Below are 16,945 nucleotides of genomic sequence, written 5' to 3' on the forward strand. Positions count from 1 at the left end.
GTTCAACTGAATTCCATCACCTCCACTACCTTTGTTCATAGTAATGCTTCCTAAGGCCCACTTGACTCTGCATTCCAGGATGTCTGCTATAGGTGAGTGATTACACCATCATGGTTATCTGGGTCATGAAAATATTTTTTGTATAGTTCGTCTACGTATCCTTGCCACCTCTTCTGAATATCTTCTGCTTCTGTTAGGTTCGTACTTTTCTGTCCTTTATTGTGCCCATCTTTGCATGAAATGTTCCCTTGGTATCTCCAATTTTCTTGAAGATATCTCTAGTCTTTCCCATTCTATTGTTTTCCTCTATTTCTTTGCAATGATCAATGAGGAAAGGTTTCTTATCTCTCCTAGCTATTATTTGGAACTCTGCATTTAAATGGGTATGTCTTTTCACCTTTGCCTTTAGCTTCTCTTTTCTCAGCTATTTGTAAGGCCTTCTCTGACAACCATTTTGCTTTTTTGCATTTTTTTTTCTTGGAGATGGTCTTGATCACTGCCTCCTGTACAATGTCATGAACCTCTATCCATAGTTCTTCAGGTACTCTATTAGATCTTATCCCTTGAATCTATTTGTTACTTCCACTGTATAATTGTAATGGATTTGATTTGGGTCATTCGTGAATGGTCTAGTGGTTTCGCTACTTTCTTCAATTTAAGTCTGAATTTGGCAATAAGGAGTTCATGATCTGAGCCACAGTCAGCTCCCAGTCTTGTTTTTGCTGATTGTATAGAGCTTCTCCATCTCCAGCTGCAAAGAATATAATCAATCTGATTTTGGTATTGACCATCTGGTGATGTCCATGTGTAGTCTTCTCTTGTGTTGTTGCATGAGGGTGTTTGCAATGACCAGTGAGTTCTTCTGGGAGAACGCTATTAGCCTCTGCCCTGCTTCACTCTGCATCCCAAGGCCAAACTTGCCTGTTACTCCAGTTATCTCTTGACTTCCTACTTTCGCATTCCAGCCCGTTACGACGAAAAGGACATCTTCTTTGGGGTCTGGTAAGTCCTTTCTCGGAGAAGGCAATGGCACCCCACTCCAGTACTACTGTTAATCCTATTATCTTAAGATGGATATGGTGGCAGTGGGTCTGGTAAGATCATTCTATTGTTAGTAACCAACTGAAAAAGTATATAAGGCCTTGACAAGACTAGCAAGGGGGTCAGTCTCTGGCTTTCTTCTGATGTCTATGTCAGAAGCTTCCTCTGTCCTTTTTCATTGTAATAAACTTCTGCCACACAAAATTCTGAGTGCCTGAAGCCTGGTCCCTGGTTCCTAAGCTAAATCTTCTTCAGAAATCACAAATCCAACATCATTCACCATAAAGCTATCACCCTGACATGAGCATTTGAAATAGCCTAGAATAATCAATACATTTTATTTCATATATATGTATTTATTTACTCTTTATTTCCAAAGTAAATTTTTAGGGACTTCATGTTTTTTATCCATTGTATCTGAAAATTTATTTACCAGTATTTTAGACTATGTTTCCTATTATGTTTCCTATTGTGTAGGTCTAGCAGGTTTATGCAATTTTGCTAGATGAAGTCAAGGATATAAGCTGCCATGAGTGTGGAAAGTATAAACCACCTAAAGACCAGAAGAGGAAAAAGTTTTACCAATATTTTCAAACAATAATTCATCACCTTGATGTTGTTAATACCACTTGATTAATATTTACTGAATACTGTATAAAATAGGCAATTTAAAATAAATTTGATACTGTTGAACACCAAGAAGGGAATTAAATACTTCTTTCAGCATGCACAGTCACACATGTACATAATGCCCACATATATGAAAACATTTTTGAACATGTAAAAACTGCTTGTAACTGGTCCTAACAAAACAAATTTTAGTAATGAGCAGAGATAATGAAAATCGTTTTCTGTGTGATTCTACTTTTCAAGGAAGTTTTGATTTCACTGGATGGCAAGTCAATATTAAAATGATAGCAGAAAAAAGAAGCAGATTAAATAGCAGAAAAAGAAGTTTCACCGGGGCTTTCCTGATGGCCCAGGAGTTAAGAATCTGCCTGCCAATGCAGAGGACAGGGGTTTCAGTGCCTTGTCTGGAAAGACCTACATGCCTTGGGGCAACTTAATCCATGAGCCACGACTAAGCCTGAGAGCCCTTGAGCCCTCTGCAACAAGAAAAGCCACCACAATGAGTAGCCCATACACTGCAACTAGAGAAAGCCCACAGGCAGCAACACAGACTCAGTGCAGCCAACTGCCAGGGGCAGACATCATATTTCAGGACACAAAAGTTGGTGAAGTTGTAGTGGTTATACCTTCATTTACTGTTACTTAGTTGGTACAGTGTGAAATGCCACATGCTTGTAAGTTCTGAGATTTTTTTTCTGAAAAGGATACCAAATTGCTATGATTTATTCAGTAATCCTGGATAAATACTTTGGTATTATGTAGGAACTTGGATGATCCTTTCAGTTTTATTCAGTACTGTTATTTTTTAGAGGTCATGTACATTTCAGATCATCAGCAGTAATGTAGCAGATAGGTGAATTTCTGCTTTAGAGAGGATTGCCAGGTATTATACTCTCACAGGTTCTTAGGAAATTTTGTGGAATGTTTAAGAGTTACTGAAATTCATTTATGGAATATTTTCATGGAGAAGGAAATGGCAACCCACTCCAGTGTTCTTGCCTGGAGAATCCCAGGGACAGGGGAGCCTGGTGGGCTGCCGTCTATGGGGTCGCACAGAGTCGGACACGACTGAAGTGACTTAGCTTAGCTTAGCTTAGAAAAGAAAGAAATGTCATAGGATTTTATATGAGTTATTGCCACATGAGTGGTTTATACAATAATGCTAAGAACAAAGTAGTTAGAGCAATCTGAGAAGTAAATGAGATGAGAGTGCTCCCTCTAAAGGGTTGATAGGATTTCTATAATAATAGCAGCCAATGTTTATTGAATGCTTGCTATATGCTAAGACTATACTAAGTGCTAACATTTATTAATTCTTATAACAACATATGAGGATAAACATTTAATTTCACCATATTCACTGATTTTGACTTTCGAAAATGCTAGTTGTATTAGTTCAACCTAATATTAATATTATTACAGCCATTTTACAGATAAGGAAACTGAGGTACAAATACCTTAAGCAACCTGCCCAAGTTAAATGCTTAGAATGTGACCAAATCAGGGATCAAATTCATAGCATCTATTTCTTTATTAACCACTTTAATCAAGGCTTTGAGTAATAAAGTCAATGTAATTGGTCAGGCTGGGAGTAGGCTAAGGATATCTATTCATGGATTAAAATCCGCTATATATGATTCTATCCCTCATTACTGTGTAATATCTTTGAAAAACGGGACTATACATATTTTACATATGTATTCTGAATACTTCACGCATAGGAAGATATCAAAGATATTTTAACAGTTACACTAAAGTTGCCTAGCATGTCGATGAGTACCATTTTCCCATAAAAGCAATAATCAAGGGACCATGTGACTAGATAGAAGATACTATTCTCTCAAAAATCAGCTTTCAGTATAATGGAGCAAAAAGAAGTTTCAAGGTAAATGGCTTTCAGCTCAGCTGGAGACCATGCCATGTAAGAGCCTTCTGGCTGGCATCTACTCATTACTAGGGTCTTGTTGGTGTTGTTCAGTGGCTCAGTCATGTCTGACTCTGAAAAACCATGGACTGCAGCACACCAGGCTTCCTTGTCCTTCCTGGAGTTTGATCAAACGCATGTCTATTGAGTCGGTGATACCACCCAACCATTTTATCCTCTGTTGTCCCCTTCTCCTTCTGTGTTCAATCTTCCAGTATCAGGGTCTTTGCCAATGAGTCAGCTCTTCAAATCAAGTTGGCCAAAGTACTGGAGCTTCAGCTTCAGCATCAGTCCTTCCAGTGAATATTCAGGATTGATTTTCTTAAGGACTGAAAGGTTTGATCTCCTTACTAGGCTGGGATAGTCTCAATACTTGAAGGGAAAGATACTGATGTACGCATTGGGCAAGGGAGAGGATCTTATATTACTTTTGCTGTTCACATAATTACCACCTTTGTACTTTAAAGTTAATGAAACATTCGCAAAATAGACCAGATAATCCAGGTCTAGCAATTACTCTCCAATTAACAATTTAAAAAATAAAATAAAAACACAACCTCTTAAATTCACAAAGGATGTACAAACTTTTGCTACTTTAAAATTAAAGGAACTGATGATAAAATAAGTCTTAGTATTCAAGTAAGCCAATACAATTTTCTAGTACATACGGTAGTGTTAGGATCAGAAGGCATTCCTATTCTGACTGCTTCAAAATTTTTTCTCTTGCTCTCTGAACAAACTGTGGTGGTTTAGAAATTACTTAAGACTGGACTAAAATACCCGATTCCATTATCCACCACTAAATTGTCATACAATATTGAAGAAGACATCCGTTTCTCTAGGACTCACTTCTGCGATTCATGGGGTCGCAAAGAGTCAGACACGACTGAGCGACTGAACTGAAATGTAATGAATTAGACTGTTGAAATTTCTGGAAATATGTACTAACATATTGCTATAAACATACTGAGAATTAGGGAAGCCACACTGAGCAGGATTTTGAAGGGAGAAGTCAGATTTGTGTTTTACTTAATTTAACAAATGTTAATGATTTCTTTCTAAAGTATCCAGCTTCTGAAGAAAAGTGAAAAAGCTTCAATACCATTAGATTTTTATCCTTTCCTTCCTCAGTGCAACTCAGAGGGCAAAAGAGAAGTTAATGTTTGACCTGCTAAGAACTTTTTGGAAAAGTTTTGATAAAATTTTCTTAATAATTGTATTTTAAGCTTTCACAATACTGTCATAAGGTCACTTTAAAGCTTGCCAGTGGCTGGCCTTACAATCACCAGACATGTCTACAATATCACACGATTCTCTTTGTAAAATGTTGACTAAGAGAGACTGCTATCTCAAGTGCTGAAAACATTTCTGTTGCAAGCATGCGGCAGGTTGCCAAGGTTCTCATGCACAAGATACTTGAGATTAGTCCTTTCACTGGATAATTAAAGGTTTGCAGCTCCCACAAATGCCCATACTGACCACAAAGAAATAACCCAAAGCTGTTTTCTGTTTCACAGGAAGCTGTCCTTGAAGAAGGTACAATTGCTTTTAAAAATTGGGTTAAAACAGACACAGATGTTTATAGACAGTTCTGGATATTCGATGTACAGAATCCAGAGGAAGTGGAAGTTCACAGCAGCAAAATTAAAGTCAAGCAAAGGGGTCCTTACACATACAGGTGAGTGAGTCCCCACAATAAGTGGCACTCTTCCCTTGAGCATATGTATCTCTGAAAATGCTTTCACTTGACAACTGTTGTTTTATTGAAACATGCTCGTTATTTTCTTGCCATTAATATACATTGAAATATGTTTCTGCCTATTTAAAACCCTAAAGATGTACCGATGATAAGAAATACATATTTTATTATGAGTTTACCAGCATCAATTAACTGCCATACATTTAAGAAGCTATAGGATTTTTACTTGTAACATATATTCTAAAGAACTCTAAAATCTGCATGTCAAATAGGAAAAAAATCTATCCAAAAAATGTAAAACCAGAGTATTTTTAAATCCTAAAATTGCAAGTGTGGGTTATAAGAGTGTTCTCAAAGTGTGACTGCTGGACCAGTAACATCAGCATCTTCTGGGAACTAGGAAGAAATGCAAATTCTCAGGTCCCACCTTACCAAACATATCAGATACTCTGAGTTTTGGCTGAAGTAATGAATTCAACAAATACCCTGGAGGATTTCAACACATACTCAATTTTGAGAACCTCAACATTAAACTGATTTTCAGTTCAGTTCAGTCGCCCTATCGTGTCCAACTTTTTGTGACCCTGTGAATCACAGCATGCCAGGCCTCCCTGTCCATCACCAACTCCCAGAGTTCACTCAAACTCACGTCCATCGAGTTGGTTGATGCCATCCAGCCATCTCATCCTCTGCCGTCCCCTTCTCCTTCTGCCCCCAATTCCTCCAAGCATCAGGGTCTTTTTCAATGAATCAACTCTTTGCATCAGGTGGCCAAAGTACTGGAGTTTCAGCTTCAGCATCAGTCCTTCCAATGAACACCCAGGACTGGTCTCCTTTAGGATGGACTGGTTGGATCTCCTTGCAGTCCAAGGGACTCTCAAGAGTCTTCTCCAATACCACAGTTTTCACATAACCACAAAACCTGCTAAGGATTTCTATTCAAACTATTTTCCAGCTCTTAAGGGTGTTTTCACTTATTCAATAGATTCATTCTTATAATTTACCCACTATTGAGACTAAATATCTTATATGCCTTAATAATTCAACATACTTCCGAACCAAACATTAGACTATTAGAACTAGGGGAAAATAATTGGCCAGGACATTTCAATTTTAAATTAAATAAACTGAAACCAGGGGATATGCTGTGATTTATACAAACTTGAGAATTAGTAACTCTTACACTGTTGAGTAAATTTCTCCTATCTAAATTATAGACTATGTTTTTTCTAACTATCAAAGTAAGAAAAGGAGGGGCAGAGGTGCCAAAAACACTAACTTTATTGTAATATTAGGAATATACTTATGGTGCCCATATGGGAACAGAGTTAAGGCCTGCTGTATCATTTGTTACAAAAATTTTTATTGTTCCTCAAGAATAATTTCAACTAGTTATATGCCATGGTCAACTATAAAATATCACATTTTCAATAGTTTCCTCAATTCATAGTTTTACTTACTTGTTTTAGACAGTCTGTAATTACATAATTTCTTTCCTTTCCGTGCATTAACATATTTCTATATCAATAACTCACACTCAAATATAATGAAGTAGAGTAGTTGGGAGGGGATGCCTGCTGCTACAGCACATAATGTAAGCTGTGGAGTGCCGTAGTGTTACTCTGTCCTAGCAATTATCCCCATGTGTCCTAGCTCCAGGCATATGCCTATGACTATTCACAACTCTCTCAGAGATTACCTGGTTTTCATTGTTACAGAAAAAAAATCTTACCTTCAAATAAAATTTTATCTTTTTCAGAGTCTTACAGTTCTTATGTCATTATCAAAAGCCTATGTGAATATCTGGTTTCAAAAAAAATGATGTAGATATGATTTGTGCACTTGAAAATCTAGAATTCACATATGACCTAATAAGAATCTAAGCATAATTTTAAAAATCAGAACCCAGTGAACTGATGGCCTGTAAGAAAGGAGAATAGTTGTTAGAATTTGACAACTTACCACAATTTTTGTTTAATTTTTTGTTTGTTTTGAGAGGTTATGTTTTGACTTTTAAGGATACTAATTGTGGTATAGAAAAATACAATACTGACTCCTCTCCTAGTCCTGCTCTGATAGGTGGCAGTTAATATATATTTTATTTTTAAAGGAGCAGACCTCTGTCTCTAAGGGATAAAAGTGAAATGAGTAAGATGTAATTGATTTACTTGAAGAAGTAAAGAGGTGACTGTTGGAAAGAGAAGTTAGTTTGCAACTAAAGTACACAAACAATAAATTTATATATATATATAACATGGAAAAGAAATGCAAAAAAGCAAAATGGCTGTCTAGGGAGGCCTTACAAATAGCTGTGAAACGAAGAGAAGCGAAAAGCAAAGGAGAAAAGGAAAGAAATAAGCATCTGAATGCAGAGTTCCAAAGAACAGCAAGAAGAGATAAGAAAGCCTTCCTCAGCAATCAATGCAAAGAAATAGAGGAAAACGGAATGGGAAAGACTAGAGATCTCTTCAAGAAAATTAGAGATACCAAGAGAGCATTTCACGCAAAGATGGGCTCGATAAAGGACAGAAATGGTATGGACCTAACAGAAGCAGGAGATATTAAGAAGAGGTGGCAAGAATACACAGAAGAACTGTACAAAAAAGACCTTTATGACCAAGATAATCACGATGGTGTGATCATTCACCTAGAGCCAGACATCCTGGAATGTGAAGTCAAGTGGGCCTTAGCAAGCATCACTACGAACAAAGCTAGTGGAGGTGACGGAATTCCAGTTGAGCTATTTCAAATCCTGAAAGATGATGCTGTGAAAGTGCTGCACTCAATATACCAGCAAACTGGAAAACTCAGCAGTGGCCACAGGACTGGAAAAGGTCAGTTTTCATTCCAATCCCAAAGAAAGGCAATGCCAAAGAATGCTCAAACTACCGCACAATTGCACTCATCTCACACGCTAGTAAAGTAATGCTCAAAATTCTCCAAGCCAGGCTTCAGCAATACGTGAACCGTGAACTTCCAGATGTTCCAGGTTTTAGAAAAGGCAGAGGAACCAGAGATCAAATTGCCAACATCTGCTGGATCATGGAAAAAGCAAGAGAGTTCCAGAAAAACATCTATTTCTGCTTTATTGCCTATGCCAAAGCCTTTGACTGTGAATCACAATAAACTATGGAAAATTTTGAAAGAGATGGGAATACCAGACCACCTGACCTGCCTTCTGAGAAACCTGTATGCAGGTCAGGAAGCAACAGTTAAAACTGGACATGGAACAACAGACCGGTTCCAAATAGGACAAGGAATTCGTCAAGGCTATATATTGTCACCCTGCTTATTTAACTTATATGCAGACTACGTCATGAGAAATGCTGGACTGGAAGAAGCACAAGCTGGAATCAAGATTGCCGGGAGAAATATCAATAACCTCAGATATGCAGATGACACCACTCTTATGGCAGAAAGTGAAGAGGAACTAAAAGGCCTCTTGATGAAAGTGAAAGAGGAGAGTGAAAATGTTGGCTTTAAGCTCAACATTCAGAAAATGAAGATCATGGCATCTGGTCCCATCACTTCATGGGAAATAGATGGGGAAACAGTGTCAGACTTTATTTTTTGGGGCTCCAAAATTACTGCAGATGGTGACTGCAGCCATGAAATTAAAAGACGCTTACTCCTTAGAAGGAAAGTTATGACCAACCTAGATAGCATATTCAAAAGCAGAGACATTACTTTGCCAACAAAGGTCCATCTAGTCAAGGCTATCGTTCTTCCAGTGGTCATGTACAGATGTGAGAGTTGGACTGTGAAGAAAGCTGAGCACTGAAGAATTGATGCTTTTGAACTGTGGTGTTGGAGAAGACTCTTGAGAGTTCCTTGGACTGCAAGGAGATCCAACCAGTCCATTCTAAAGGAGATCAGTCCTCGGTGTTCCTTTGGAAAGAATTTCTTTGGAAGGAATGATGCTAAAGCTGAAACTCCAGTACTTTGGCCACGTCATGTGAAGAGTTGACTCATTGGAAAAGACTCTGATGCTGGGAGGGATTGCAGGAGGAAAAGGGGACGACAGAGGATGAGATGGCTGGATGGCATCACCGACTCGATGGACATGAGTCTGAGTGAACTCCAGGAGTTGGTGATGGACAGCGAGGCCTGGCCTTTTGCAATTCATGGGGTCGCAAAGAATCGGACACAACTGAGCAACTGAACTGAACAATATTAAAGGAATTTATGATTAACTATGAGTCATTTTGTCTCAACAGGTCAATAAAACAGTTCTTAGTGTCTGTTTGCTGCTAAGTCACTTCAGTAGTGTCCGACTCTGTGAAACTCCATAGACGTCAGCCCACCTGCCTCCCCCATCCCTGACATTCTCCAGGTACAACACTGGAGTGGGCTGTCCTTTCCTTCTCCAACGCATGAAAATGAAAAGTGAAAGTGATATCACTCAGTTGTCCAACTCTTAGCGACCCCATGGACCGCAGCCTACCAGACTCTTCTATCCATGGGATTTTCCAGGCAAGAGTACTGGAATGGGGTGCCATTGCCTTCTCCATAGTGTCTGTTTAGATGCCTTAAATAATAGGAAAATGACTGGTTACATTTTAGGAAAAGCTAATAGTTTTTTCCATCAATTAAATCCTGAGTTCAGTTGAAACTGGAAGTGGAGGAAAAGTATTGTTTAGTCACTCAGTTATGTCCAACTCTTTGCGACCCCATGAACTGCAGCAAGCCAGGCTTCCCTGTCCTTCACTATCTCCCAGAGTTTGCTCAAACTCAAGTCCATTGAGTCAATGATGCCATCTCACCATCTCATCGTCTGTCGCCCCCTTCTCCTCCTGTCCTCAATCTTTCTCAGCTCAGGGGCTTTTCCAATGAGTCAGCTGTTCACGTCAGGTGGCCAAAGCATTGGAGCTTCAGCATCAGGCCTTCCAATGAGTATTCAGGGTTGATTTACTTTAGGATTGACTGGTTTGATCTCCTTGCTGTCCAAGGGACTCTCAAGAGTCTCCCAGCACCACTGTTCAAAAGCATCAATTCCTCAGCACTTGGCCTTCTTTATGGGTCCAGCTCTCACATCCAAACATGACTACTGGTAAAACCATAGCCTTGACTAGACGGACCTTTGGTGGCAAAGTAATATGTCTGCTTTTTAATATGCTGTCTAGGTTTGTCATAGCTTTTCTTCCAAGGAGCAAGTGTCACTGTCAAGGTTGCAGTCACCTTCTGCAGTGATTTTGGAGCCCAAGAATATAGTCTGTCACTGTTTCTATTTCTTCCCCATCTATTTCACCATGAAGTGATGGGACGAGATGCCACGATCTTAGTTTTCTGAATGTTGAGTTTTAAGCCAGCTTTTTTTCACTCTCCTCCTTCACTTTCATAAACAGGCTCTTTAGCTTCAGTTTGCTTTCTGCCATTAGGGTGGTGTCATCTGCATATCTAAGGTTATTGATATTTCTCCCGGCAATCTTAATTCTAGCTTGTGATTCATCCAGCCTAGCATTTTGCATGATGTGCTGTGATGTAAGTTAAATAAGCAAGGTGACAATATACAGCCTTGATGTACTCCTTTCCCAATTTTAAACCAGTCAGTTTTTCCATGCTGGGTTTTTACTGTTGCTTCTTGACCTGTATACAGGTTTCTCGGGAGGCAAGTAAGGTGGTTTGGTATTCCCATCTTTTAAGAATTTTCCACAATTATTTGTGATCCACAGCCAAAGGCTTTAGTGTAGTCAATGAAGCAAAAGCAGATGTTTTTCTGGAATTCCCTTGCTTTTTGTATGATCCAACAGATGTTGGCAATTTGATATTTGGTTCGTCTACCTTTTCTAAATCCAGCTTGTACACCTGGAAGTTCTTGGTTTATGCACTGTTGAAGCCTAAAGCATTTTGAGAATTACCCTGCTAGAATGTGAAATGAGTGCAATTGTGTGGTAGTTTGAACATTCTCTGGCATTGCCCTTCTTTGTGATTGGAATGGAAACCAACCTTTTCCAGTGGAGAAGGATGTCTCTCCACAATCAGAAGCACAGACTTATTTAGCTTTGGCTGCTAATGTGAAGTTGATGAAACTCTGGCAGGATGTGACAGGGATCAAAGAATAAAATTATCTAGTTTGAGATCTTGCATATGTCTATTCCAATCTACACCAATTCTTTGAAGACCTGGTTAATTCCTTCAGAATATTCTCAGATCCAATATAATTTTTTTTTTAATTCCTCTGCTTTGGTAGGTGTACACAGAAACCAATCTTGGGCTAAAGTAGAGGGGAACTCCTCCCTTTGATATCATTAACCAACGCTTTCTAGAACCTGTACGTAGTCTAATTTTTAAACCAAAATTGAGTGATTATGTTTTCTTACACAATGAAGTATTACTCAGCCATTAAAAAGAATACATTTGAATCAGTTCTAATGAGGTGGATGAAAATGGAGATTATACAGAGTGAAGTAAGCCAGAAAGAAAAACACCAATACAGTATACTAACGTATATATATGGAATTTAGAAAGATGGTAACAATAACCCTGTTTGCGAGAGAGCAAAAGACACACAGATATATAGAACAGTCTTTTGGACTCTGTGGGAAAGGGAGAGGGTGGGATAATTTGGGAGAATGGGATTGAAATATGTATAATATCATATAAGAAACGAATCGCCAGTTCAGGTTCGATGCATGATACAGGATGCTTGGGGCTGGTGCATTGGGATGACCCAGAGATATGGTATGGGGAAGGAGGTAGGAGGGGGGTTCAGGATGGGGAACACGTGTACCCGTGGTGGATTCATGTTGATGTATGGCAAAACCAATACAATATTGTAAAGTAATTAGCCTCCAATTAAAATAAATAAATTTATATTTAAAAAAAAGTACATTTTAAACACAGACCTGTTTAAAGAATTTTTCTCTTAGTGATCGCCATCTACTGGTATAGTGTTGTAACTACAACTAAGAAAACAATCTGGGTCAAAACTATGTTGCTATTATTTCAATTATTATACATATATAAATCTTCCTGAAAATTAAAGTATTTTAGCAGTAAATTTTTAATAATATGTAATCTAAGTTTAAAATATAATTTTCTAAGAGGAAATAATAATTGAGTAGTAATAGACTATCCTGGCTACTGTTTTAGATTTTTGTATTCTGTGTCTGCAGTACTCCAAGAATAGAGAACAAAAAAGCTTTAATGAAATTATATTAGAAATAAGATATATATCTATATTTTTGTTAATTCACTCTTTAAAGAATATGAACCATTATTTATTCATTCTAAAATATTTACCAAGAAGTTACCATTTACCAGATACTGCTTGGGCATTCAGAACACACATAATACCTATCCTACAGGAATTTACAATTTTATTATACCTGATTGAAATCAAGTCAGGTTTTCTCTGGTTTATTTTTGTTTCCACACTTCAGTTTCACGTTTTTTCAGTGTTTACCTTAGTCAGATAACAACAGATATCTACTATAACCTCACATAATAGATGTTCAGGTAAATGATAGAGCAATGAATAATGTATACCTTATTTTATCTCACTAAATATCTTTTGCTTGCAAAAGAGTTTTCCCCATAAAACCACCCTTCATCTCTTTCCTAAAGTACCAAAGATGGTACTTTGCCTAGAGGTGTTAGAGTGAGAAGCTTAGATGTAATAAGTTTAACAATATATGGGGCAAGGATTGAGGGGAAATGATCTGTAAAGTAGAAAGTATATTTCACTAGCATCTTTAATTCTCATGAAAACATTGGAGACTATGGAAGCCAATCCAGGAAAGTCTGTGCACTTTGAGCAGTCTTTCTCTTATGTGAAAACATGCTCTTACTATTCCCTTGTTTAAAACTCTTTCTTCTTCTCACCTTCAGAATAAAAGCTAAACATTTCTTTATGGGATGCAACCCTTTTAAGTCCAGATCTTACCTATTTTAATCACTTCATTTCCACCACTCTCCTTGCTCGTTAAACCAACCATATTGAAACATCTGAATTACTAAAATAACACATTTACCTAACACATGCTATTTTCTATCTCATTTTACCTAAGCTTCTATTTGTCACTTGGAACATTTAATATGGAATTGTATCCTGTCCATTATCCCCACCATAATCCCTAGCCTGAGTTTGTACCTTTTAGATGTTTTCCCACAAACCTGTGTAAACTCCTATAATGACACATATTCCTTCTCCTCTGCTATGCACACCCAAGATTCCTCTTCTCTAGTTTGCTGGAGGCTCAGCATTGGCTTATTTATCATTTTAATCCACTTGTTTACCCTAATTTCTGACATAATCTATGTACTCAATAATCGCTGCTTAAGTGAATGGCATTTGAGAATTAATGTTTATTTGAATAACTATTTTGAATTTTAACTTCTGTTAAAATGAATGACATTCATTTGAAACAACGGTTTTGAGTTTTAGTTCCTCCTGTTTTTCAGAGTTCGTTATCTAGCCAAGGAAAATATAACCCAGGACCCTGAGACCCACACGGTCTCTTTTCTGCAGCCCAACGGCGCCATCTTTGAACCCTCGCTATCAGTTGGAACTGAGGATGACACGTTCACCATTCTCAACCTGGCTATAGCAGTGAGTAGACAAACCGCAAAATTACTGGTTTTGAAATCCTCTAGAACCCAACTGTAAATAACCTCATGATTAAAACTACAATTAGATATCTTTTTTTTTCATTTTTATAAAAAATGCTTTCTTACGCTGTTATTTTGAATTACAATCATTTGGAAAGATGACAAGATCATAGAATGATCAACTGAAGACTGATTAGAAGACCATTTAGAGTGTATCATTTTACCCAGCAATCCCACTGCTGGGCATACACACCGAGGAAACCAGAATTGAAAGAGACACATGTACCCCAATGTTCATCGCAGCACTGTTTATAATAGCCAGGACATGGAAACAACCTAGATGTCCATCAGAAGATGAATGGATAAGAAAGCTGTGGTACATATACACAATGGAGTATTACTCAGCCATTAAAAAGAATTCATTTGAATCAGTTCTGATGAGATGGATGAACCTGGAGCCAATTATACAGAGTGAAGTAAGCCAGAAAGAAAAGCACCAATACAGTATACTAACACATATATATGGAATTTAGAAAGATGGCAATGACGACCCTGTATGCAAGACAGGAAAAAAGACACAGATGTGTATAACAGACTTTTGGACTCAGAGGGAGAGGAAGAGGGTGGGATGATTTGGGAGAATGGCATTCTAACATGTATACTATCATGTAAGAATTGAATCGCCAGTCTATGTCTGACGCAGGATACAGCATGCTTGGGGCTGGTGCATGGGGATGACCCAGAGAGATGTTATGGGGAGGGAGGTGGGAGGGAGGTTCATGTTTGGGAACGCATGTAAGAATTAAAGATTTTAAAATTAAAAAAATAAAAAACTAAAAAAAAAAAAAGAAAGAAAAGAAAAAAAAAGGATTTATGGGGCTTCCCTCGTGGCTCAGTGATAAAGAATCCGCCTGATAATGCAGGAGACATGAGTTCAATCCCTGGTCCAGGAAGATCCCACATGCCTCAGAGCAGCTAAGCCTGTGCACCGCAACTATTGAGCATGTGTTCTAGAGCTGGGGAGCGCAACTACTGAGCCCACATGCCTCAGCTACTGAGGTCTGCACACCTCAGAGCCCATGCTCTGCACCAAGAGAAGCCACCACCACCAGAAGCCCACACACCACAATCAGAGACTGGCCCTGCTCAAGGCAACTAGAGAGAAGCGTGCCCAGCAGTGAAGACTCAGCACAGCCAAAATGAATCACTCGTGAAAAAAATAAGTAAAATTTGTCAAAAAGTAGGACTCAACTTGGAACTCTTCTTCCTGTGGCCCACACACCACGGAGAAATGTAATCATTAAGAGATGAAGAAATAATATACTTTTAGTCCTGGCTAGATTCGGCAGTCGTTTTAAAAATAGCTGGAAATTGTTTTATTCAGTTTAATTCTTGTATTTACATTTATTTGTTAAGAAAGTGATATTGCAGTTGGTGTCTTAAACCATGATTTTTTTTTTTTTTGCAGGCTATACCACATCTCTATCCAAATTCATTTATTCAAGGAATACTCAATTCACTTATCAAAAAGTCCAAATCTTCCATGTTTCAAAACAGAACTTTGAAAGAACTATTGTGGGGCTATACGGATCCATTCTTGAATTTGGTTCCATATCCTGTTACTACTACAGTTGGTGTGTTTTATCCTGTGAGTAACAATTATAAATCTTGATACTGTTAAGACTTTTAACTGGATAAATATAATCACATTGACAATTCATAAGTTTATCATTTAGTGTGTCAACTGTGTTTCTGATCTCAGAGTACATACTCTAAGTTCTTAAAAGTCACTTTTAAAAGTTTAAAAAGTGAATTGAATACTCAACTCACTTATCAAAAAGTCAAATTCTGATGTTTCAAAAGAGAACTTAAAAACTATATATACTAGTGGGCCTATAAGGATCCATTCTTGAATTTGGTTCCATACCCTACTACTACAGTTGGTTCATTTTATCCTGTAACAATATAAATGTCAATATTATTAGACTTTAACCAGATAAATATAATGGCATTGGTAATTCACAGTTTTATTATTCAGTGTGTTAACCCTATTTCTTAACCCTATTAATGTATTAACCCTAATAAATATTCTCACTATTTCAAAGTTTATCTCACCTAGTTTTATCTTTCCTAGTTGGTAGGGTGGTGGGAGGGGAGTTCAGGGTTGGGAACGCATGTACACCTGTGGTGGATTCATATCAATGTATGGCAAAACCAACACAGTACTGTAAAGTAAAAAAATTAAAAAATAAATTAAACTAACATTTAATCAAGTTTCCATTCTTTGACAAATTCTCTAAATAACTGTCTATATAAATTGTCTAAAATTAAGTTGTAGGGTGGAAAAACTTTGAACACTTTCAATTTTGGTTTTCTATCTATGCACAATCAAGTTGAATGCCCAGTTTTTATATGAAATGTATTCATCATACCATTCTTCCTTCTCTAGACCTCCTAAAAGTTTGTTTGAATGTAAATTTAAAAGTTACCTGAAATTCTACACAACAAGAAGGATAAATCAGCAATGTCATATTTTCATCGAGTTAGTTTATAAAAACATCTAAAAATGTCATGAAAGGACATATAGGAAATTTAAGAAGATGTGAACTTGGTGATGTACTTAGTTATTGTTTAATGTTTTGGGCCATGAAAAGAACCAGTTGATTACTGCATTTAAAATTGAATATGAATTCATTTGGCACTTTATTAGATATCAGTTATATTCTTTAATTATTTTAATTGAGATGATTTTTAGGATTGCAAGGTTATATATCAACTAAATTTAAGTATAGAAGCCTTAAAGGATAATAAATTCAGTTATTATTATTTACCTAAAATACTCAATTCTTTCCTTGGCTAATTCTGTTTTTCATTTTGTGTACCTAAATTTTAGTAACCACATATTAGAGATCATAACATTGAGAAAACTTCAGGAAAGCTGTCGTATTTCTCATAGGTTTTGTTAACTATCCGTTCCCCTCAATATAATAGGACTAGTGATCAAAATGGCCTTTCTGGCTTAATTACAAGAGTACTGGAGTTGGATTATGCCAGCTTCTGATCGTTGTTTTCTTCCTTTATCTCAGCATCTAGCACGTATT

The 16,945-nt window shown here is 37.4% G+C and overlaps 1 protein-coding gene across 1 annotated transcript in view; it reads left to right on the forward strand.

The window, feature by feature from the left end:
* Window positions 1-16,945, forward strand: part of LOC108633303 (platelet glycoprotein 4-like) — a 75,586-nt gene that overhangs the window by 29,609 nt on the left and 29,032 nt on the right. Inside the window, exons 3-5 of the mRNA XM_018047277.1 lie at window positions 5,113-5,273; window positions 13,698-13,845; window positions 15,313-15,492. Coding sequence (XP_017902766.1) covers window positions 5,113-5,273; window positions 13,698-13,845; window positions 15,313-15,492 — 489 coding nt within the window. The remainder of the gene's footprint in view (window positions 1-5,112; window positions 5,274-13,697; window positions 13,846-15,312; window positions 15,493-16,945) is intronic.

Source organism: Capra hircus, chromosome 4 (genome assembly GCF_001704415.2).
Source record: "Capra hircus breed San Clemente chromosome 4, ASM170441v1, whole genome shotgun sequence".
Taxonomy (NCBI): Eukaryota; Metazoa; Chordata; class Mammalia; order Artiodactyla; family Bovidae; genus Capra; species Capra hircus.